The sequence below is a fragment of the Sparus aurata genome, chromosome 3, assembly GCF_900880675.1.
Source record: "Sparus aurata chromosome 3, fSpaAur1.1, whole genome shotgun sequence".
Taxonomy (NCBI): Eukaryota; Metazoa; Chordata; class Actinopteri; order Spariformes; family Sparidae; genus Sparus; species Sparus aurata.
In genome coordinates, this window is record NC_044189.1 from 9,382,205 (window position 1) to 9,405,589 (window position 23,385).

General features: G+C 39.5%; 2 protein-coding genes and 2 long non-coding RNA genes across 6 annotated transcripts; all 4 read right to left on the minus strand.

Annotated features, from left to right (window-relative positions):
- Positions 1-959: 959 nt before the first annotated feature.
- LOC115579123 (uncharacterized) lies at positions 960-3,367 on the minus strand. 3 transcript variants are annotated; one of them, XR_003983594.1, is made up of 4 exons: positions 3,305-3,367; positions 2,837-3,084; positions 2,678-2,759; positions 960-1,479 (listed from the first exon to the last, which is right to left on the minus strand). It is a non-coding gene; the product is annotated as an uncharacterized LOC115579123 (long non-coding RNA). The 3 variants fall into 3 exon arrangements; XR_003983593.1 differs by having other exon boundaries at positions 2,837-3,027; positions 3,305-3,347; XR_003983592.1 differs by having other exon boundaries at positions 2,837-3,356.
- Positions 3,368-11,990: 8,623 nt separating this feature from the next.
- Positions 11,991-13,327, minus strand: LOC115579164 (uncharacterized). Its single transcript, XR_003983617.1, has 3 exons — positions 13,223-13,327; positions 12,331-12,393; positions 11,991-12,230 (listed from the first exon to the last, which is right to left on the minus strand). It is a non-coding gene; the product is annotated as an uncharacterized LOC115579164 (long non-coding RNA).
- Positions 13,328-13,883: 556 nt separating this feature from the next.
- Positions 13,884-15,901, minus strand: LOC115579361 (A-agglutinin anchorage subunit-like). Its single transcript, XM_030412866.1, has 2 exons — positions 15,721-15,901; positions 13,884-14,541 (listed from the first exon to the last, which is right to left on the minus strand). The coding sequence occupies exons 1-2, from the start codon at positions 15,778-15,780 to the stop codon at positions 14,236-14,238; spliced, it is 366 nt and encodes a 121-aa protein (XP_030268726.1). The 5' UTR covers positions 15,781-15,901; the 3' UTR covers positions 13,884-14,235.
- Positions 15,902-16,430: 529 nt separating this feature from the next.
- Positions 16,431-20,037, minus strand: LOC115579076 (integumentary mucin C.1). The gene is made up of 2 exons (XM_030412555.1): positions 19,684-20,037; positions 16,431-17,510 (listed from the first exon to the last, which is right to left on the minus strand). Exons 1-2 carry the CDS (start codon positions 19,747-19,749, stop codon positions 17,148-17,150), a joined length of 429 nt encoding a protein of 142 aa, XP_030268415.1. The 5' UTR covers positions 19,750-20,037; the 3' UTR covers positions 16,431-17,147.
- Positions 20,038-23,385: the final 3,348 nt, after the last annotated feature.

The following is a 23,385-nucleotide window of genomic DNA, read 5'->3' on the forward strand; positions in this document are numbered from 1 at the left end:
CCATAGACCATATTCACATAGCGGCTGTTTTCCTGTAACGTCGCAATCAAGCTCAAAAATCACACTGCTGTGTTCATTTCACTGCTTACTGACTGACCAGCAACTGAAAAGACAATGGAGAGTAAAAAGCTGGGTTATCAAATGTTATTTTGTCCTAAATATGCCCAAATGTCCCTGTAGATTTTAGCTATACACAAGATTTTGTGAAGAAATTATCACAATCTTTCAGATCCCCTATGTTATCTACGACTGCTGACATGGAACACAGCAGCATGACATCAGCCCAGCATTTGAGCTTCCCATCCTGAAAGGAAAAATGACCCTTGTCACTCATCTTTGGTTTTCTAGGAGTTCTTGCAAATCTCAAACAAACTTGTGGAGTCCATGCCAGCTAGAGTGCATGCTAAAACATGGGGACATGCCAAATACTAGGATATTTGGATAATATCCTAGTATTTGGCATGTGATACTTCATTACATTCAAACAAATGCAAAAAAGGCATTTTCACGAGTGTGTATTTTCACTTTTCTACTGAATACTTAAATCAACAAAGGACTAAGTTTCACATCAACGTATCGTTATGAAGTAAATGTGGATCACACGATCTAATGAACATAGAAAAATGAAACCATCTGCTGGTTCCCTATAAACCTCACTATCACTACACAATTTCGTCTGCCACCAGGGCAAAGGAATGTTAAACGGCAATTAATTTCTATTGTTAATTTATTTGTGTCTATGCAACAGTAGTGCCGACAGTATAACCACTTGAAAATGCCCTACAAATTTCTTTAAAATGCTCCTTTTTATTTTTGATTGATAGATACTGTAAATACGTTTTTGATGATTTTTTACACTGTTTATTCAACATTTATTGGTTGTTGAACCAATTTAGAAGGAAAATCTAATACACACACACACACGAACACACATGTGGCTTCAAAGGTCAATACAACAATTCTTTTTCATTCATTCATATTTATTAATGTAATATATTTCATGGAGTAGATATAATCATACAGGACAATAAATAGGCCTACAGTATGTGCAGAGTGTAAATATGATTTAGGATATGTCACCCTCAAGTACAGACCAGGCAGCAATAATCTCTTGTAATAAACATGCATTTATTTTCTATTTAGCAGAATCTGATTCGTGTCTGTCAAAGTTTCTAAGCAAAATAATAAACCGGCTCTGCCCCTTTCACTCACTAATCATCATCTCATAATCACAAAAGCACAATTTTCTTCAACACGGTTAACTGATAAATGTATTTCCTCTAAAGCGAATGTTGCAGGCGCACAAAGTGTTAAATGGTGTTGTCATTCCGGCTGTGAGCCTCAAGAGGGCGCTCACTGCCACAGTGCATGAAGAACACATGATGAGAAAACCAGCAGGCTGACAGAGGTGAAGATCTGGCCCTGTCCGCTCTTTGTAGTCATGTTGGTCGTCGTTGATGGCATGGAGGTGGTGGTGTTCTTCGTTGTACCAGGAGAAGAAGAGGAAGAAGAAGAAGAAGAAGAAGAAGAAGATAAATACTCCATGAATCCAATTTTCAATCTTGTCATTGATTTAAATTACATTCATGTTCAATTTTTGACATGAATATTTAAATGACATTGGTCAGGAAAAATTCAAACACAGGCAGCACAGCTGTATAAGTATCAGAAAGTCATTCTTAAATAAAATGGTGGAATGTAACTAAGTATATGTACTCAATTTTAAATTTTACACAGTTTTGAGGTACTGTACTTGTATTTATTTGAGTATTTCCATTTGCCGCTACTTTACACTTCCACTCCACAACATTTTGGAGGCAAATGTTGTACTTTGTACTCCCACAACATTTATTTTTAACTTTAGTTATTAGTTACTTTGACTATTACAAGCTACACCTGAGCTAGTATTGAAATATATAAGTATTGAAATCAGATAAAACAAGAGAAAAGATTTTAGTAATCAGAAAATTCTTATGTACATACATACATGTATACATACACACACATATATATGTATGTATGACTTTCACTCATATCAAAGTAATAACCTTAACTCGATATCTTTACTTTTACTTGAGTATGACTTTTGGATCCCTCTTACAACACTGCACACAGTAAAGATATTGTGTTTAAAAATGACTTCACTCACAGGAAGTGTAATTGAGTAAAAGTCAAAGTATCTGATTATAAATGTGTTTAAGTATCGAACGTTATTTTTAGACAATAAATGTTGTAAGTATATAACAAATTAATAAATCAATTAAGAAATGTACAGCTTTCGCTCTAGCACAGCATGTAATCTGCAAAGCAACTAGTAACTACAGTAATCAGATACATGTAGTGGAGTGAGAAGTAGAATATTGCCCAATGTATGCCTCAAAAGTGTAGTGGAGTGAAAGTGAAGCACCTCAAAATTATACCTAAGTATAGAACTTGAGCAAATGTACTCAGTTACATTTCGTCATTAATTCGACTAAATTCTTACAGGAGTGAATTTGATCTTTTATTCGTGATATTAGAGCTTTTCATTTTCAGAAATCATTTTAGTGGTTAAACTTGGAAGAAACTATTAAATCTGAAGAACTTTCTCCTTTTGGATTTTGAATTTTTTTCTTTTCTGTCTTGTTCTTTGATGCGTCTCTCTACTTTACAACCAGCGAGGAAGATCTTATATTACCTGTGCGCAGACGAGTCCCAGCAGAGACAGGGAAAACAGCCCCAGGACGATGAACTTCATGTTGGATGAGAGATGGTTTTCTCTTGAAGACAATCAGACAGCAGGATGTTTAAACCTCAGTTGTTTTTTCTAAATCAACTTTTCAATCGTATTTCTTACTTTTTTTGATGTCCAGCGCGGTCGAAACACTTGCGTATCCTTGCCCAGAGTCTTTGTAAACTCTGTCTTTCTTGAGTCAGGCTCTTTTATAGGGCAATCAGATTTTTTTTCACCTGATACCTGTTTCCATTCAGGAAGCCTGGCCTCAAGTCTCCACCCCAGTGACGGGCCACAAATGCAAAACCTTCAAGCTGAGCCAAATGACATCAATCCAGATATGAATGAGATACCTTGTCTCTGCTAACTTCCTATTTCGGCAGAATTTAGGAAGACAGTTCCAGATAAATCATTTATTCAACAGCTTCATCTTCTTGAAAATGTCCCTAAACTTGTCAGATATTCGTCTATAATCAAACTGAAAGATGTACCCTTCTTTAGGTCAGCTCCAGCAATTTCATCACAACCTACATACTTACATTACTCGAGTGACTGACTGAGTTTAAGATACAAATACACAAAAATACATACAACACGATGTCATATCCTGAGAGACCGTCATCGAAGTCCGGAGAAAAAAGACAAAGCAAAACATTGAAGGTGGTTCAGGACAAACAGCCTGGTGTAAGAATTTATTTTTTCAAAAATTAACTAAAATGATCAACAGAATACGAAAAAAATACAATATTGGTCACTCTGGTGATGTGCTGCCCGCTGTGTGTTATGAGTATGAATCCAACACGTGGTCAATTCCTCGATTCTTGAATCTTTTAGAATAACTAAGGTTCTTCAATCTGTGTACAGGTAACATGACCATCGACTTTTAAATGTGCAAAAGGAGATTCTCGATGGCTGCGTCTCATTCCCAGATCGCAGACGCCTGGAAGACTCAAGGATCGGCTGTCTAAATTGCTTTCAGCACGCAAAAGTCCAGTTTTATGTGCGTGTGATAAGACAATCCTAATCAAGTCATTTTGTTGCCTGAACCTAACCAAAATTGCAAATGCTTTGCAATGCTAAACCCGAGTTTATTTTTGTAACCATGGTGACGGGGGGGTCGCCCAATCATGGATGTGCTCTCCGTGGACATCAATGGGAGGGCTTGGCTTATCAGCTGCACACAAAATTTGGCCGTAGTCGATGAAACCCTTAAATTGTATTCCTTAAAAACACTTTGATATGCATTCTGACAATATATGTGAAATCCAGTGGCAATGATGTTGTCAATTAACATTTAATTTTCAAAAAAGAATACAGAGAAATGTCGTATCCTGTGTTTACATTTGTTTCTTGTGATTAAAATGTAGTGGTTTTGAACATCTGAACAGCGGGATTATACATCATTTAGTATAATTGTGGGCAACAGTCTCGGTAGAGAGTGAAAAAGAGCTCAGAACAAACAAAGCACTTTATAGCGCTAATAGGAGTCACAGCAAGAGGGTAAATAGAGGAGATTAAATCAAATATCTGGATAGAGGAAAGGTGAATCTGTGATCTGCTTCTGCCTTTTCACTTGAGTCCTATACACCGTAGATCAGAACAGAGATCACAGGCACCAGGAGTAGACCGCAGGACCCGGTCAAAGAGGCAGACCCATCTTTTGACGTTGTGGCTGAAGTTTTGGTACTGCTGGGCCTGGTGGCCCCAAGTGTAGACTGCTGAGGCAGTGGCGGTTCTAGACCAGTTTTAATAGGGGGGCCAGGTTGGGGCCGGCTTTTTTGTTAGTGGGCACATACAACCCGGAAAAAAGGATAAATCCCTCATTCAGGCAAAGCAGTGTTTACAATTTCAGCAATATTGATTGGGTTGTAAACTGCTGAGACACTTTATTTCTGCCTTTCCCTTCAGAACAAAATTATTGCAAGAAATCTGTCATTGTATTATTAATGCAGACTCCCTGTCAGGGGGGCCACAGGGGGGTCCAGACTCAGAGTTACGGGGGCACTGGCCCCTGTTGGCCCCCCCCCTAGAACCGCCCCTGTGCTGAGGGGTGCTTCCAGAGCTGGTAGTTGGTGGTCGTGGTGCTGGGCAGCATTGTGGCTGCTGATCCGGTGGTGCTGCTGCTGTTCCCTGTTGAATTTGTTCCCTGTAAAACAGAACAACAGTTGGTATTGTTGAAGAGAAAAGACAAGTCCAAAGCGACCTATTTTCTAACTTTCTTCTCGTGCTGTCAAGCTTGGTGGTTTGGGTTTTATTAGTTCAAGTTTTTTGAGAAATGCATGTTATTCTTTTTCCAGGTATTTTTGTTTTTTTGTTTTTTTGTGGTTCCAGCAGCAATAACAAACAGAACCATTAACATTTTAGATTTTAAAAAAAGGAAAGAAAAAGACTCAGACAACAAGATTAATAGCAACCCCATGACTTTGCATTTCATTTGGAACTGAAGTCAGGATGTAATGAGCGTAGCTAAGCTCCCAACACCTCTAAAGCTGTCTTTTTATACGATGAATCCATGAACAGAAAGGTAAAATCAACCATTTGTGATTGCAGTATGAGTTACAATAGATGTTGGAGCATGCATCATTTTCATGTCCACCTAGTTCTTCCTCAGCATCTTTGGGTTGCCGATTATTGTGATCACTGTTCTGATCACCGTTACGGCTAGAGTTCAGAAAGCTGCACACAAGTAACAGCACCTGGCTGATGTTAGCAGATAAATAGTTCCAGGAAGTAAACTTCCCCTAGAAACCACAAATGTCGTAAACAAATTTAAACAAGGCGCCATAGTGCCTAAATGTAGCCAGTTGTTTGGACGGAGCTGATTCACTGTCTTCCTGGTGTTTTTTGCGACCTGGTCGCTGCCACACCCTGACACCGGCCGCGTAGACGCACGTACATGAAACTGATATCAAACCTCGCATTTCGCTTTTGGTGTGGAAGAAACTATATTCCCCAAGAGGTTACATGGGAAAGAAACACTACTGCTAAAGTCTGCTTCTTCATTACATTCAAACAAATGCAAAAAAGGCATTTTCACGAGTGTGTATTTTGACTTTTCTACTGAATACTTAACCTAACAAAGGACTTAGTTTCACATCAACGTATCGTTATGAAGTAAATGTGGATCACACGATCTAATGAATATAGAAAAATGAAACCATCTGCTGGTTCCCTATAAACCTCACTATCACTACAGAATTTTGTCTGCCACCAGGGCAAAGGAAGGTTAAACGGCAATTAATTTCTATTGTTTATTTATTTGTGTCTTTGCAACAGTAGTGCCGACAGTATAACCACTTGAAAATGCCCCACAAATTTCTTTAAAGTGCTCCTTTTTATTTTTGATTGATAGATACTATAAATACGTTCTTGGAGATTTTTTACGCTATTTATTCAACGTTTATTGGTGTTTGAACCAATTAAGAAAGAAAGTCTAATACAGAAGTAATTATATGGATACACACAGACACAGACACACATACACACCTACACACACACACACACACACACACACACACACACACACACACACACACACACACACACACACGTGGCTTCAAAGGTCAATACCACAATTCTTTTTCATTCATTCATATTTATTAATGTAGTATATTTGATGGAGTAGATATAATCATACAGGACAATAAATAGGCCTACAGTATGTACAGAGTGTAAATATGATTTAGGATATGTCACCCTCAAGTACAGACCAGGCAGCAATAATCTCTTGTAATAAAAACTAACATGTGTGAACTCCTTGTGATTTTTTAGAATGTATTTATTTTCTATTTTGCAGAATCTGATTCGCGTCTGTCAAAGTTTCTAAGCAAAATCATAAACCGGCTCTGCCCCTTTCACTCACTAATCATCATCTCATAATCACAAAAACACAATTTTCTTCAACACGGTCAACTGCTAAATGTATTTCCTCTAAAGCGAATGTTGCAGGCGCACACAGTGTTAAACGGTGTTGTTGTCACTCCGGCTGTGAGCCTCAAGACGGCGCTCACTGCCAAAGTGCATGAAGAACACATGATGACAAAACCAGCAGGCTGACAGAGGTGAAGATCTGGCCCTGTCCGCTCTTTGTAGTCATGGTGGTCGTGGTCTTTGTAGTCATGGTGGTCGTGGTCTTCCCCGAGGGACTGGTCCCGGTCGTCGTTGTTGTCATGGGGCCGGGGGCCTTGGTGCTGATGGGACTGGTTGGCGAGGAGGTGGTGCTGACCTTTGGGTTGTTGCTATTGGACGCCGCATTGGAGGTGGTATTGGAGATCGTCGCTGTACCATTACGCGAGGATTGTCTCCCTGACGCCTGGAGAAGAAGAAGAAGAAGAAGAAGAAGATAAATACACCATAAATCCAATTTTCAATCTTGTCATTGATTTAAATTACATTAATGTTCAATTTTTGACATGAATAGTTAAATGACATTGGTCAGGAAAAATTCAAACACAGGCAGCACAGTTGTATAAGTATCAGAAAGTCATACTTAAATAAAATGGTGGAATGTAACTAAGTAGATGTACTCAATTTAAATTTTACACAGTTTTGAGGTACTGTACTTGTATTTATTTGAGTATTTCCATTTGCCGCTACTTTACACTTCCACTCCACAACATTTTGGAGGCAAATATTGTACTTTGTACTCCCACAACATTTATTTGCTAACTTTAGTTATTAGTTACTTTGACTATTACAAGCTACACCTGAGCTAAAGTATTGAAATCAGATAAAACAAGAGAAAAGATTTTAATAATCAGAAAATTCTTATGTACATACATACATGTATACATATACACATATATATGTATATATGACTTTCACTCATATCAAAGTAATACCTCAACTCGATATCTTTACTTTTACTTGAGTATGACTTTTGGATCCCTCTTACAACACTGCACACAGTAAAGATATTGTGTTTAAAAATGACTTCACAGGAAGTGTAACTGAGTAAAAGTCAAAGTATCTGATTATAAATGTGTTTAAGTATCGAACGTTATTTTTAGACAATAAATGTTGTAAGTATATAACAAATTAATAAATCAATTAAGAAATGTACAGCTTTCGCTCTAACACAGCATGTAATCTGCAAAGCAACTAATAACTACAGTAATCAGATACATGTAGTGGAGTGAGAAGTAGAATATTGCTCAATGTATGCCTCAAAAGTGGAGTGGAGTGAAAGTGAAGCACCTCAAAATTATACTTAAGTATAGAACTTGAGCAAATGTACTCAGTTACATTTCGTCATTAATTCGACTTAATTCTTACAGGAGTGAATTTGATCTTTTATACGTGATATTAGAGCTTTTCATTTTCAGAAATCATTTTAGTGGTTAAACTAGGAAGAAACTATTAAATCTGAAGAACTTTCTCCTTTTGGATTTTGATTTTTTTTCTTTTCTGTCTTGTTCTTTGTTGCGTCTCTCTACTTTACAACCAGCGAGGAAGATCTTATATTACTTCTGCGCAGACGAGTCCCAGCAGAGACAGGGAAAACAGCCCCAGGACGATGAACTTCATGTTGGATGAGAGATGGTTTTCTCTTGAAGACAATCAGACAGCGGGATGTTTCCTATTTAAGCCTCACTTGTTTTTTCTAAATCAACTTTTCAATCGTATTTCTTTCTTTTTTTAACGTCCAGCGCGGTCGAAACACTTGCGTATCCTTGCCCAGAGTCTTTGTAAACTCTGTCTTTCTTGAGTCAGGCTCTTTTATAGGGCAATCAGATTTTTTTTCACCTGATACCTGTTTCCATTCAGGAAGCCTGGCCTCAAGTCTCCACCCCAGTGACGGGCCACAAATGCAAAACCTTTAAGCTGAGCTAAATGACATCAATCCAGATATGGATAAGAGATACCTCGTCTCTGCTGACTTCGTGTTTCAGCAGAATTTAGGAAGACAGTTCCAGATAAATCATTTATTCAACAGCTTCATCTTCTTGAAAATGTCCCTAAACTTGTCAGAAATTCGACTATAATCAAATTGAAAGATGTACCCTTCTTCAGCCTTCTTTAGGTCAGCTACAGCAATTTCATCACAACCTACATACTTACATTACTCGAGTGACTGACTGAGTTTAAGATACAAATACACAAAAATACATAAAACACGATGTCATTTCCTGAGAGCCCGTCATCGTAGTCCGGAGAAAAAAGACAAAGCAAAACATTGAAGGTGGTACAGGACAAACAGCCTGGTGTAAGAATTTATTTTTTCAAAAATTAACTAAAATGATCAACAGAATACGAAAAAAATACAATATTGGTCACTCTGGTGATGTGCTGCCCGCTGTGTGTTATGAGTATGAATCCAACAGGTGGTCAATTCCTCGATTCTTGAATCTTTTAGAATAACTAAGGTTCTTCAATCTGCGTACAGGTAACATGAACATCGACTTTTAAATGTGCAAAAGGAGATTCTCGAATGCTGCGTCTCATTCCCAGATCGCAGACGCCTGGAAGACTCAAGGATCGGCTGTCTAAATTGCTTTCAGCACGCAAAAGTCCAGTTTTACGTGCGTGTGATAAGACAATCCTAATCAAGTCATTTTGTTGCCTAAACCTAACCAAAATTGCAAATGCTCTGCAATGCTAAGCCCAAGTTTATTTTTGTAACCATGGTGACAGGGGGGGTCGCCCAATCATGGATGTGCTCTCCGTGGACATCAATGGGAGGGCTTGGCTTATCAGCTGCACACAAAATTTGGCCGTAGTCGATGAAACCCTTAAATTGTATTCCTTAAAAACACTTTGATATGCATTCTGACAATATATGTGAAATCCAGTGGCAATGACGTTGTCAATTAACATTTAATTTTCAAAAATGAATACAGAGAAATGTCGTATCCTGTGTTTACATTGTTTCTTGTGATTAAAATGTAGTGGATTTGAACATCTGAACAGCGGGATTATACATCATTTAGTATGATTGGGCAACAGTCTCGGTAGAGAGTGAAAAAGAGCTCAGAACAAACAAAGCACTTTATAGCACTAATAGGAGTCACAGCAAGAGGGTAAATAGAGGAGATTAAATCAAATATCTCAATAGAGGAAAGGTGAATCTGTGATCTGCTTCTGCCTTTTCACTTGAGTCCTATACACCGTAGATCAGAACAGAGATCACAGGCACCAGGAGTAGACCGCAGGACCCGGTCAAAGAGGCAGACCCATCTTTTGACATTGTGGCTGAAGTTTTGGTACTGCTGGGCCCGGTGGCCCCAAGTGTAGACTGCTGAGGGGTGCTTCCAGAGCTGGTGGTTGGTGGAGTGGACGTTGTGCTCTGTGTCGTAGTGGTGGCAGTGGTGGTGGTGGTGGTGGTAGAGGGGGATGAAGGTGGAGTCGTGGGCGTGGTTACAGTGATATTGGTGGTCGTGGTGCTGGGCAGCATTGTGGCTGCTGATCCGGTGGTGCTGCTGCTGTTCCCTGTTGAATTTGTTCCCTGTAAAAGAGAACAACAGTTCGTATTGTTGAAGAGAAGAGACAAGTCCAAAGCGACCTATTTTCTAACTTTCTTCTCGTGCTGAGCTTGGTGGTTTGGGTTTTATTAGTTCAAGTTTTTTGAGAAATGCATGTTGATCTTCTTCCAGGTATTTTTTTTTTTTTTGGTGTAAGGTTCCAGCAGCAATAAAAAACAGAACCATTAACATTTTAGATTTTTAAAAAAAGGAAAGAAAAAGACTCAGACAACAAGATTAATAGCAACCCCATGACTTCGCATTTCATTTGGAACTGAAGTCAGGATGTAATTAGCGTAGCTTAGCTTCCAACACCTCTAAAGCTGTCTTTTTATACGATGAGTCCATGAACAGAAAGGTAAAATCAACCATTTGTGATTGCAGTATGAGTTACAATAGATGTTGGAGCATGCATCATTTTCATGTCCACCTAGTTCTTCCTCAGCATCTTTGGGTTGCCGATTATTGTGATCACTGTTATGATCACCGTTACGGCTAGAGTTCAGAAAGCTGCACACAAATAACAGCACCTGGCTGATGTTTGCAGATAAATAGTTCCAGGAAGTAAACTTCCCCTAGAAACCGCAAATGTCGTAAACAAATTTAAACAAGGCGCCATAGTGCGTAAATGTAGCCAGTTGTTTGGACGGAGCTGATTCACCGTCTTCCTGGTGTTTTTTGCGACCTGGTCGCTGCCACACCCTGACACCGGCCGCGTAGACATGAAATTGATATCAAACCTCACATTTCGCTTTTGGTGTGGAAGAAACTATATTCCCCAAGAGGTTACATGGGAAAGAAACACTACTGCTAAAGTCTGCTTCTTCATTACATTCAAACAAATGCAAAGAAGGCATTTTCACGCATGTGTTTTTTCACTTTTCTACTGAATACTTAACCTAACAAAGGACTTAGTCTCACATCAACGTATCGTTATGAAGTACAGGTGGATCACACAATCTAATGAATATAGAAAAATTAAACCATCTGCTGGTTCCCTATAAACCTCACTATCACTACAGTATTTTGTCTGCCACCAGGGCAAAGGAAGGTTAAACGGCAATTAATTTCTATTGTTTATTTATTCGCGTCTTTGCAACAGTAGTGCCGACAGTATAACCACTTGAAAATGCCCCACAAATTTCTTTAAAATGCTTTTTATTTTTGATTGATAGATACTGTAAATCAGAGCCGGCCCAAGCCTCCATGGGGCCCTCAGCAAAATTTGATTTTGTGGCCCTCTATTACTGCCAGTAATAATGATTATTGTCATTATTATCATCACGAATACACTTGTAGAACTAAATGTGAGAACTTTTTGTTGTAGTTAGATTGTAATCCACAGCGATTAATGCCATGGAAGCAGACACCAGATTTGCAAATTTACAGAAAAATCTTTCAATTAATATTTGGCAAAGTCAGCAACTCCCCCTACTGGCGACACATTAGTAGTCAATACATAAAACCTTAAAGCGCAGCCAAACATGTTTTACCCTTCTATGGTTTTTATTCTGAAATGGTAGCAAATTCAGCTACAAGAGCAGCCTGGGTTTGATTAACACTTAATATTCAAAGTGATATAGTACTAAGTGGGATACCGAATGTCATCTAGGCCAATTAAAAGTAACAAAATAAACTAATCGTTTACTGCAAACACAATCTGCTTCATCATTATTTTTTTAAATAAACTGCAACACCAAATGTATGAAAACAGACAGTATTAGATACAATAAATTTTAAAAAATCAGACAAATACTAGGTACAAGGTAACACAAATGGTTTATAAATAAAATATTAAGATGAATTAGGTCTGAAAACTATGTAAAAATGTGCAAAATCTTTGATGAAATGTGGGTTGGGGCTTCGGCCATCGTGTCTTTTTGGGAATATGACTGTGTCCTCTATAGGCAGTGGCCCTCTTAATACCTGTTCAGTCCTTTCTGAGTCTGACAGGAAAGAGGGACACTCAGCTAGGTCAACTGGTGGAGCTGCTGATCCCTGCTCCAAACTGGACGCTGATGAGGACAAATCAATCTTGATGACCAAAGATGAAGGACCTACAGGGAAATTACAATAATATTTTGGACAAAATGATTCATCTCAGAATATTCTGCAGTACACTGAGCAATTATAAAGGCTGTTTTGTTGTTAACTTACCAGGTACGGCTGAGGTTGCAGAAGACACAAAAGGGACAGTGGGCACAGAGGATAGAGATGGACCTAAGATGAAAAACAAGCTAGCATGTTATAGTCATATTACACTTGAAAATGATGCAGCTTATTTTCTAAATAAAAAAGTACAGCTATAGCTTGTAATAAGAAAACAAACTGTAGAACAACTGAAAATTGTTTGAGAAGTTTTGAAATAATATGGATTTGCATAAAATCATGTCCCTTGTCATATAATTATATGTTGTATTAAAAAAAAAAATTCATCTCAGAATGTTCTGCAGTGCACTGAGCTATTAAAGGCTGTTTTAGAGATGGACTTGAGATTAAAAAAAAAACAACATATCCCTTGTCATATGATTATATCTTATATTAGTATATCTTAATGAGATAATTTGACTAGAAATTAAATATACATGGTGACAGTTTTTGATCACCTCATTCATCAGCCTTAGCCGCTCCTAAGGAGGTGGATTGCCCCTGGGCTGTGTCAGTGCCTCCTCCAAAATATTTTAACAGTGCTCCTGGGGAAGTTTCATATAAGGTATGAGCATATTAGTGAGATGATGTAAAAGGAATATGTTTATTTACTCACATTATTTACTGTGCTCTGCAGCAAACAATTGCAAACAACATACCTCAAACTAGTCAGTTAACTAAATTATTTAATTAATGCAGAACCATATTGCTAGCAAACGTCACCGCGTTTGTAATTAACGTTAGTTATTAAACATTTGCTATCAAACACTGTTATCAAAAACGTTGTTTTGATGCCAAAAAGCGACCCAGAATGATGTATATACACTGAAAATCAACTTATTCAAAGTATTACACATATTTGGAACAAAATATCAACAAATGTTACCTTACTAAGACATACCTTTATCTTGTCGTCTTCATCTTTCTTCCTTTTTCTTTTTTCTGCTAAGGGTAAGTCCTTTTTTGCGACATCTTTCACCTGCTCCTAGCTCCTGGATGCTGCGTGCGCACTGCACGGTTGGCTGCACTGCACACGTCACTAGCGGAGCTCTGACATTTCGAGCAGAGAGGCAGTAGGAAACTACACTCTTTGTTGTTGGGGTTTTGTTGTTGTTGTTGTTGTTGTTGTTGTTGCTGCTGTTGTTTTTTGTACAAGTATGTACATTTGATAGTATATGAATCATCATTACTCACACATGGAAAAAAAAAACAATTACTTTTTTCTTTTTTAAGTGAATTGCTCTTGTGGGCCCTCTAGTGGTCACGGGGCCCTAAGCAGCTGCATAGTTCGCTTATGCCTTGGGCCGGCCCCGCTGTAAATACGTTCTTGGAGATTTTTTACGCTGTTTATTCAACATTTATTGGTGTTTGAACCAATTAAGAAAGAAAATCTGATACAGAAGTAATTATATGGATGCACACAGATACAGACACACACGCACACACACACACACACACGTGGCTTCAAAGGTCAATACAACAATTCTTTTTCATTCATTCATATTTATTAATGTAATATATTTGATGGAGTAGATAGAATCATACAGGACAATAAATAGGCCTACAGTATGTACAGAGTGTAAATATGATTTAGGATATATCACCCTCAAGTACAGACCAGGCAGCAATAATCTCTTCTAATGAAAACTAACATGTGTAAACTCCTTGTGATTTTATAAAATGTATTTATTTTCTATTTTGCAGAATCTGGTTCGCGTCTGTCAAAGTTTCTAAGCAAAATCATAAACCGACTCTGCCCCTTTCACTCACTAATCATCATCTCATAATCAAGAAAACACAATTTTCTTCAACACGGTCAACTGCTAAATGTATTTCCTCTAAAGCGAATGTTGCAGGCGCACACAGTGTTAAACGGTGTTGTTGTCACTCCGGCTGTGAGCCTCAAGACGGCGCTCACTGCCAAAGTGCTTGAAGAACACATGATGACAAAACCAGCAGGCTGACAGAGGTGAAGATCTGGCCCTGTCCGCTCTTTGTGGTCATGGTGGTCGTGGTCTTTGTAGTCATGGTGGTTGTGGTCTTCCCCGAGGGACTGGTCCCAGTCGACGTTATTGTCATAGGGCTGGGGGCCTTGGTGCTGATGGGACTGGTTGGCGAGGAGGTGGTGCTGACCTTTGGGGTGTTGCTATTGGACTCCGCATTGGAGGTGGTATTGGAGATCGTCGCTGTACCATTACGCGAGGATTGGCTCCCTGACGCCTGGAGAAGAAGAAGAAGAAGAAGAAGAAGATAAATACTCCATGAATCCAAATTTCAATCTTGTCATTGATTTTAATTACATTCATGTTCAATTTTTGACATGAATATTTAAATGACATTGGTCAGGAAAAATTCAAACACAGGCAGCACAGTTGTATAAGTATCAGAAAGTCATACTTAAATAAAATGGTGGAATGTAACTAAGTATATGTACTCAATTTTAAATTTTACACAGTTTTGAGGTACTGTACTTGTATTTATTTGAGTATTTCCATTTGCCGCTACTTTACACTTCCACTCCACAACATTTTGGAGGCAAATGTTGTACTTTGTACTCCCACAACATTTATTTGCTAACTTTATTTATTAGTTACTTTGACTATTACAAGCTACACCTGAGCTAGTATTGAAATGTATAAGTATTGAAATCAGATAAAACAAGAGAAAAGATTTTAGTAATCAGAAAATTCTTATGTACATACATACATGTATACATATACACACATATATATATGTATATATGACTTTCACTCATATCAAAGTAATAACCTTAACTCGATATCTTTACTTTTACTTGAGAATGACTTTTGGATCCCTCTTACAACACTGCACACAGTAAAGATATTGTGTTTAAAAATGACTTCACTCACAGGAAGTGTAATTGAGTAAAAGTCAAAGTATCTGATTATAAATGTGTTTAAGTATTGAACGTTATTTTTAGACAATAAATGTTGTAAGTATATAACAAATTAATAAATCAATTAAGAAATGTACAGCTTTCGCTCTAACACAGCATGTAATCTGCAAAGCAACTAGTGACTACAGTAATCAGATACATGTAGTGGAGTGAGAAGTAGAATATTGCCCAATGTATGCCTCAAAAGTGGAGTGGAGTGAAAGTGAAGCACCTCAAAATTATACTTAAGTATAGAACTTGAGTAAACGTACTCAGTTACATTTCGTCATTAATTCGACTAAATTCTTACAGGAGTGAATTTGATCTTTTATTCGTGATATTAGAGCTTTTCATTTTCAGAAATCATTTTAGTGGTTAAACTAGGAAGAAACTATTAAATCTGAAGAACTTTCTCCTTTAGGATTTTGATTTTTTTTTCTTCTCTGTCTTGTTCTTTGATGCGTCTCTCTACTTTACAACCAGCGAGGAAGATCTTATATTACCTGTGCGCAGACGAGTCCCAGCAGAGACAGGGAAAACAGCCCCAGGACGATGAACTTCATGTTGGATGAGAGATGGTTTTCTCTTGAAGACAATCAGACAGCAGGATGTTTCCTATTTAAGCCTCACTTGTTTTTTCTAAATCAACTTTTCAATCGTATTTCTTTCTTTTTTTTAACGTCCAGCGCGGTCGAAACACTTGCGTGTCCTTGCCCAGAATCTTTGTAAACTCTGTCTTTCTTGAGTCAGGCTCTTTTATAGGGCAATCAGATTTTTTTTCACCTGATACCTGTTTCCATTCAGGAAGCCTGGCCTCAAGTCTCCACCCCAGTGACGGACCACAAATGCAAAACCTTCAAGCTGAGCCAAATGACATCAATCCAGATATGGATAAGAGATACCTCGTCTCTGCTGACTTCGTGTTTCAGCAGAATTTAGGAAGACAGTTCCAGATAAATCATTTATTCAACAGCTTCATCTTCTTGAAAATGTCCCAAAACTTGTCAGAAATTCGACTATAATCAAACTGAAAGATGTACCCTTCTTCAGCCTTCTTTAGGTCAGCTCCAGCAATTTCATCACAACCTACATACTTACATTACTCGAGTGACTGACTGAGTTTAAGATACAAATACACAAAAATACATACAACACGATGTCATTTCCTGAGAGCCCGTCATCGTAGTCCGGAGAAAAAAGACAAAGCAAAACATTGAAGGTGGTTCAGGACAAACAGCCTGGTGTAAGAATTTATTTTTGAAAGGTTCAAAAATGAACTAAAATGATCAACAGAATACGAAAACAATACAATATTGGTCACTCTGGTGATGTGCTGCCCGCTGTGTGTTATGAGTATGAATCCAACAGGTGGCCAATTCCTCGATTCTTGAATCTTTTAGAATAACTAAGGTTCTTCAATCTGCGTACAGGTAACATGAACATAGACTTTTAAATGTGCAAAAGGGGTCGCCCAATCATGGATGTGCTCTCCGTGGACTTCAATGGGAGGGCTTGGCTTATCAGCTGCACACAAAATTTGGCCGTAGTCGATGAAACCCTTAAATTGTATTCCTTAAAAACACTTTGATATGCATTCTGACAATATATGTGAAATCCAGTGGCAATGATGTTGTCAATTAACATTTAATTTTCAAAAAAGAATACAGAGAAATGTCGTATCCTGTGTTTACATTTGTTTCTTGTGATTAAAATGTAGTGGTTTTGAACATCTGAACAGCGGGATTATACATCATTTAGTATAATTGTGGGCAACAGTCTCGGTAGAGAGTGAAAAAGAGCTCAGAACAAACAAATCACTTCATAGCGCTAATAGGAGTCACAGCAAGAGGGTAAATAGAGGAGATTAAATCAAATATCTCAATAGAGGAAAGGTGAATCTGTGATCTGCTTCTGCCTTTTCACATGAGTCCTATACACCGTAGATCAGAACAGAGATCACAGGCACCAGGAGTAGACCGCAGGACCCGGTCAAAGAGGCAGACCCATCTTTTGACGTTGTGACTGAAGTTTTGGTACTGCTGGGCCCGGTGGCCCCAAGTGTAGACTGTTGCTGAGGGGTGCTTCCAGAGCTGGTGGTTGGTGGAGTGGATGTTGTGCTCTGTGTCGTAGTGGTGGCATTGGTGGCAGTGGTGGTGGTGGTGGTGGTGGTGGCGGAGGTGGATGAGGGTGGAGCCGTGGGCGTGGTTACAGTGATATTGGTGGTCGTGGTGCTGGGCAGCGTTGTGGCTGTTGATCCAGTGGTGGTGCTGCTGCTCCCTGTTGAATTTGTTCCCTGTAAAAGAGAACAACAGTTTGTATTGTTGAAGAGAAGAGACAAGTCCAAAGCAACCTGTTTTCTAACTTTCTCCTCGTGCTGAGCTTGGTGGTTTGGGTTTTATTAGTTCAAGTTTTTCGAGAAATGCGTGTTGATCTTTTCCAGGTATTTTTACATTTTTTTGTGTGGTTCCAGCAGCAATAAAAACCAGAACCATTAACATTTTAGATTTAAAAAAAAAATGCAAGAAAAAGACTCAGACAACAAGATTAATAGCAACCCCGTGACTTCGCATTTCATTTGGAACTGAAGTCAGGACGTAATTAGCGTAGCTTAGCTTCCAACACCTCTAAAGCTGTCTTTTTATACGATGAATCCATGAACAGAAAGGTAAAATCAACCATTTGTGATTTCAGTATTAGTTACAATAGATGTTGGAGCATGCATCATTTTCATGTCCACCTAGTTCTTCCTCAGCATCTTTGGGTTGCCGATTATTGTGATCACTGTTATAATCACCGTTACGGCTAGAGTTCAGAAAGCTGCACACAACATCTGGCTGATGTTTGCTGATAAATAGTTCCAGGAAGTAAACTTCCCCTAAAAAACACAAATGTCGTAAACAAAGTTAAACAAAGGCGCCATAGTGCGTAAATGTAGCCAGTTGTTTAGACGGAGCTGATTCACTGTCTTCCTGGTGTTTTTTGTGACCTGGACGCTGCCACGCCCTGACTTCGGCCGCGTAGACGCACGGACATGAGATCGATATCAAACCTCGCATTTCGCTTTTGGTGTGGAAGAAACTATATTCCCCAAGAGGTTACATGGGAAAGAAACACTACTGCTGATTGGCTTTATGTTCTTCCACTCCCCTCCAATTCCTCCGCTACGTTTGTGGTCGCAGAAAAAAATCCCCAGTACAGACCTGGCAAAGCAAGAGGGACCTGCAGCTGTGTGTCTGCAGCCCTTATCGCCGTGCTGAATCTTCCTCCTACTCTCTGATTTAAAAGTGTTACGATTCCCTGCCCGTTGCCGTAGATGAAGCTTCAGAACACCCTGGCTCAGTGTCGGCGACAAATCACAGCCACACAACGCGAAAGGTCAAGCACCTGCTGTTCCAAGCGAGTACATGAGGCCCGGAGACATTAGTCCTGCTTTGCATACCGCTGTGGTTTTCAGAAGAGGCCTGCAGTGTGCGTCTGCCCTCCACTAATTGCACACGGCCGTATCTACACTTTGCCTCTTTTTCGTGTTACTTCTTTACCCGCCGCCCAAAACCGACGCTCTGTTTTTCCTGATAGGTCATATCTGCTCCATCTGGAAATCCGAGCGCGCCGGTGACTCACCTCGGCGAAAAGAAAAAAAGACAAAGTAAAGTAGGTCCAATATATTCAGTTTCACGGATTTATAGCAGCGGAGGACTTATTAATACATCTCCTGCTCACGATTACAATAGAGCGGGAGAAATCTGACCTCACAGGGTTGAGTGAAAAACAGTCTCCAGGGGAAATTTGACCAAAGGTTAATTAAATCCATCGACTAACACTCAAAGTCATCATAGCAAATGTAGGTAACCAATGCTTTTTTCTATGTTTTGGGTTTTCATAAAGTATAGAAAATATGATAAGAATAAATACCAAAACACCACAAACACAAAATAAACTGCTGTTCCCGAGGTCAGGAATGAACTCTCAGCTGCCAATTTTTAAGCCGACGTTGATGGAAAGTCGTTTAAGTGCTCCGAATAAAAGCTCCACAGAAGCTTTTAAATGGCCCTTATGATGACTAAAGTCTCACAGTTCAACAATGAAATCATTATTTTTGTTCTCATTATTTTATTTATTATTTCACTCTCAATCAAGTGTTCCAGTTTAACAAGGTGACTGTTTTTTTAAATTTTTTATTTTCCTGTACAAAATAAAGTCCAAACACAAAAATCCACCGCCTGAATAAAAAAAGGCTCTATTTGCCTACACTTTGTGATGCATTTAAATGATTCATTTACCTCCTTGACTCATTTGAATGCCACCATACTCAAAGGGGGAAAAACAAAGAGGCAGTTTGCTTTGTGTTCATGTTCCACATACGTAAATCAGCTGTCCACTCAATCAGAGAGTGCTGAAGTGCTCCGCCATCACTGAGCCATCAACCTCAGGCCCCCCAAAAAAACAAAGTCCAAAGTGTCCCTTACCTCAACGCAGCCCACTGACATGAAGGTCAAACAAACACAGAGCACGAGCATCCTTGTTTTCTCCATCTCGAGTTCCGTTCCTCTCGTTCTTTATGGCCGTCCCCACCTTCATGTCCCTCCTTTTATACCTGTCGGCCCTCCATAACACGGACACTGATAAGGAAAGGGAAGAAAAGAAATGCACCGACAGTACTCCAGAGCAGTATTACTGCTAACAGTGAAGTGAAGTGACCGAATCTGACATGTAAATTGGAACTGCAGCATGAGAAAAAGGCTCACGCCAAAGTCTGTCAAAGGTATATGGTGTTTTTCCTAAAGCTAGGGTTACACCTTGTTTTTTTCTTTTTACTGAATACCTTCCTGTTCAGCCCTCGATATTACAGCGCCCCGATGAATGAACGTGGAGGAGAACGTCCCACATTATAAAGTAGCACCATATCATGTAACCACATTTTATCCCCGCTTAAATAGATTGTTGAGGATCGTGATAACAGGGCTGGGTGTTCCGCATGCACCTTTATTTTCCCCCTGTAATGTGCACCGGCCACAGAGGCTTCGGCCTGTGTGTGATTATGGTGTGTTATCTTGGTGAAATGTGACACTGGAGACTTCTACTGTAGCACTGTGGGTTGTTTTGCAGGTGTTTATATGTCCGTCTGTCCATCCATCTGCCTTTCTGTCTGTCTGTGCATCTTTCCATTTGTCGGTGCATCCGTTTTTATGTCCGTCTATAGATCAGCCCATCCACCCGTGCATCTGTGGTCCATCTATCTGTCTGTCCATCCATCCGTGTGTCTTGTCTATCTGTCTTTCTGTCAATCCGTCCTTCTGTCCGTGCATCTGCCGTCTGTCTTTCTGTCTGTACGTGTCTGTTCATACGTCTGTCTGTCCATCCATCCATCTGTCCGTTCATGTGTCTGTCTCTCTGTCCGTCCGTCTGTGGTCCATCCATCTGTCTGTCTTGGCTGTCTATCTGTCTTTCTTTCTGGAAGTGTCTGTCCATCACAAATTTCTTAAAACAAAAAAAGTCAGACAACATTCAGATTTTAAAGGCAACAACTGTGTTAAAACAGAACTGATCAAACTGATCAAAGAACAGTGAATCTTAGATTATTGACAAGTGTGATCTGTGGAGTTTTTAGCAGGAAACGCTGAGTAACCTCCGAAAGTTTGTTTTTCTCTGCTCTACAACCAGTGAGCACACAGAACCGAGCCACTTTGTAATCGGTTAGTTAAAGGATTACAACTGAACAGGATACAGTGAGCCGGGCTCAAAAGAAAAAAAAACCTGGTTTGTTTGAGGACAGCATTTGAAACCTCCATCTTCTGGCAATTTGTAAACTTTATTTTTTTTTGTGCTGTGCATTTTTAAGGAAACAGAAACCAACGCGCCTCTTCAGATTTCACTTTCCACTTTCGACCTTGCCCAGATAAACTCCAGTGCAGAAAAAGGAAAATTGCTGCGACTCGATAAGGCAACTCACCTTAGGATGTACATGACCACAGAAACTCACCGCCCCAGGGTTACTCTGATAACACAAGAATTCTATTTTGCCCACATTGACATTTTTTCCGTCCCACTGGACTTTATTTTGATTGAAATTTTGGGGGGAAAGGCACGTTTGAATTCACCTTGACCAGCGGCTGGCAGGATCCGTCGGAAAAACTGAAGCAGTCGGGAAGGAATGTGCCTCTGTGGTGTTTGATTTTTGATATCTAGTGTGCACAAAAACTTTTGAAAAAAAAAAAAACTGGCAACTTATCACCTCCAGAGGAGCAGGGCAAGGATGTGACAGCCTCTTTGCACTTATGCATGAAATACCAATAACACTTTGGTACTGGACGTTGTTTCAACTGTCCCTCAATACCAACATTACATAAAATAACCAATCCTGGAAATAACTTACCTTTGGTGAGTGAAATGTATCTTCCCATAAACATGTAACAAAAGGAAAAGTACATAGACAATCCCTCTCATTTCGATTTTACAAGGGTGAAGATGTCAGAGGGAAGGGTGAGACAGAGAGGCTTCGAGTGATAAGTTCTCCTGTTAAGCAAGCTCTTTATGGACTCCACAAATTCACTGCTTAACATGTGTGCGTATGCCGGAGATTGAAGGGAAAGGTTCGGACTCAAGAGACACTGGGACCATTTTTAACAATAACTGTCGATGCGAAACCACAGCACACTTTCATCCCCGCTTCACCACACAAGCTTAAACCCAGAGAGGGAAAACTGGTTGTTCTGGTGGCCGCACAGCCGAGCCTTTGTCCGGCTTTATCGTCTGTGTTATCGCTGTGCGTTGCATGCTTCCTGGTATCAGACATTTTACTGTCCCTTCAGATAAGCCAGAGCCTCGTCATCAGTGATACCGGAAACTACTGCATGTTTAATTTGCTTTTTTTTTTTTTCACGTATGTTGTTACATATGTTAACGTTGTTGTCTTCCTTGCCTTGTCCCGATGCCGTCTATGTTACTGTTTAACGTCTTTATCTGAGGAGTTAATGATTGTGTAAAGTAGCGTTTCATTGCCTTGCCCTGAAGATGAGATAATGCAATAAGTAGAGGGAGGGGTCTCGTGAATATTTCATTGGATGCTCAGAAAGAGAAGAAAAATGTCCTGTAAACTCAAAAGTACATTTCAACAAGAGTAAACAATGGATGATGTATAAACTGAAGAACGATCCGTCTTACAAGACGCGTGGAATTCCTCATGATCGTGCCGCTTCTTAAGGTGAAAGGAGGAAACAGATGATGTGAATGATTTTCATTCTAACAAGAGCAAACAAGCCATGTTGGCCTTTGTTCAGTATGCGTAACGCTTGGGGTGGCTGTAGCTCAGGAGGTAGAGCCGGTCATCTGGTAACTGGAAGGTCACTGGTTCGATCCAGGCTCCACCCAGCTGCATGTCAAAGTGTTGTTGATGAGTGCTCAGCCATCTGGGTGGGATTCAGACAAATGTTCATAAAGCGATTTGAGCGGTCAGTAGACTGGAAAAGCACTATCGAAATGCAAGTCCATTTGCCATTTTTTTTTGGTGGTTTGGTTTTTCCACAAATTTCCCCCGTTTGAGGTACTAAAAGAGAAATTCTGATTCTGATTCTGAGACCATCTTCGGGTATCACAGTCAGAACAAGGTATCAGCATGTTGGCGTGCTAACGTTTGCTAATGAGCGATACACAAAGTACAGGTGAGTTTGATGGGACTGTCATCACTTTTTGCAGATATTTTAAGATTTGATGATGGTAACAAATTATTGAAGCTGCACTAGCTGTTGGATAGCTTCACCGAAAAATTTGAATTCAGTCACATGTCTTCTCACCCCCATGCTGATGGAGAGTCAGGTGAAGATTTACGGCCCACAAAACATTTGTGGAGCTTCACAGCAAAACAGTGTCGCAGTATTCTCCTGAATTTGTGCCATTTTAAGCCTTTTTTTTTTTACATTTTAAAAAAAGTCCTCATCTACTTCACCTGTTTGCGAGAATGTTCTTTTCCCCGTGAAGCTCGAGAAATGTCTTTTGAACCGCAAAACTGCACACACCTTCCACAGGCAAATGTCATTTTTGGGTGAACTTTTCCTCTAAGCCGTTAGAGGAGTTCTTCAAAAACAATAAACAGGATGCAGTCAGGACAGTAAAACCCTGTTGGTACCTAACGAGGTATCAGTGGCAACTAATTTATCTGTTAGAGATATATG

What these genes read in the sequence shown, in the direction of transcription:
- LOC115579361 (XM_030412866.1), bottom strand. Translation starts at nt 15,780, where the DNA reads ATGAAGTTCATCGTCCTGGGGCTGTTTTCCCTGTCTCTGCTGGGACTC. An exon ending in TGGGACTCGTCTGCGCACAG is followed by an intron (nt 14,542 to 15,720) that starts GTAATATAAGAT and finishes CTTCTTCTCCAG; the next exon opens with GCGTCAGGGAGCCAATCCTC.
- LOC115579076 (XM_030412555.1), bottom strand. Translation starts at nt 19,749, where the DNA reads ATGGAGAAAACAAGGATGCTCGTGCTCTGTGTTTGTTTGACCTTCATG. An exon ending in TGTCAGTGGGCTGCGTTGAG is followed by an intron (nt 17,511 to 19,683) that starts GTAAGGGACACT and finishes TCTCTTTTACAG; the next exon opens with GGAACAAATTCAACAGGGAG.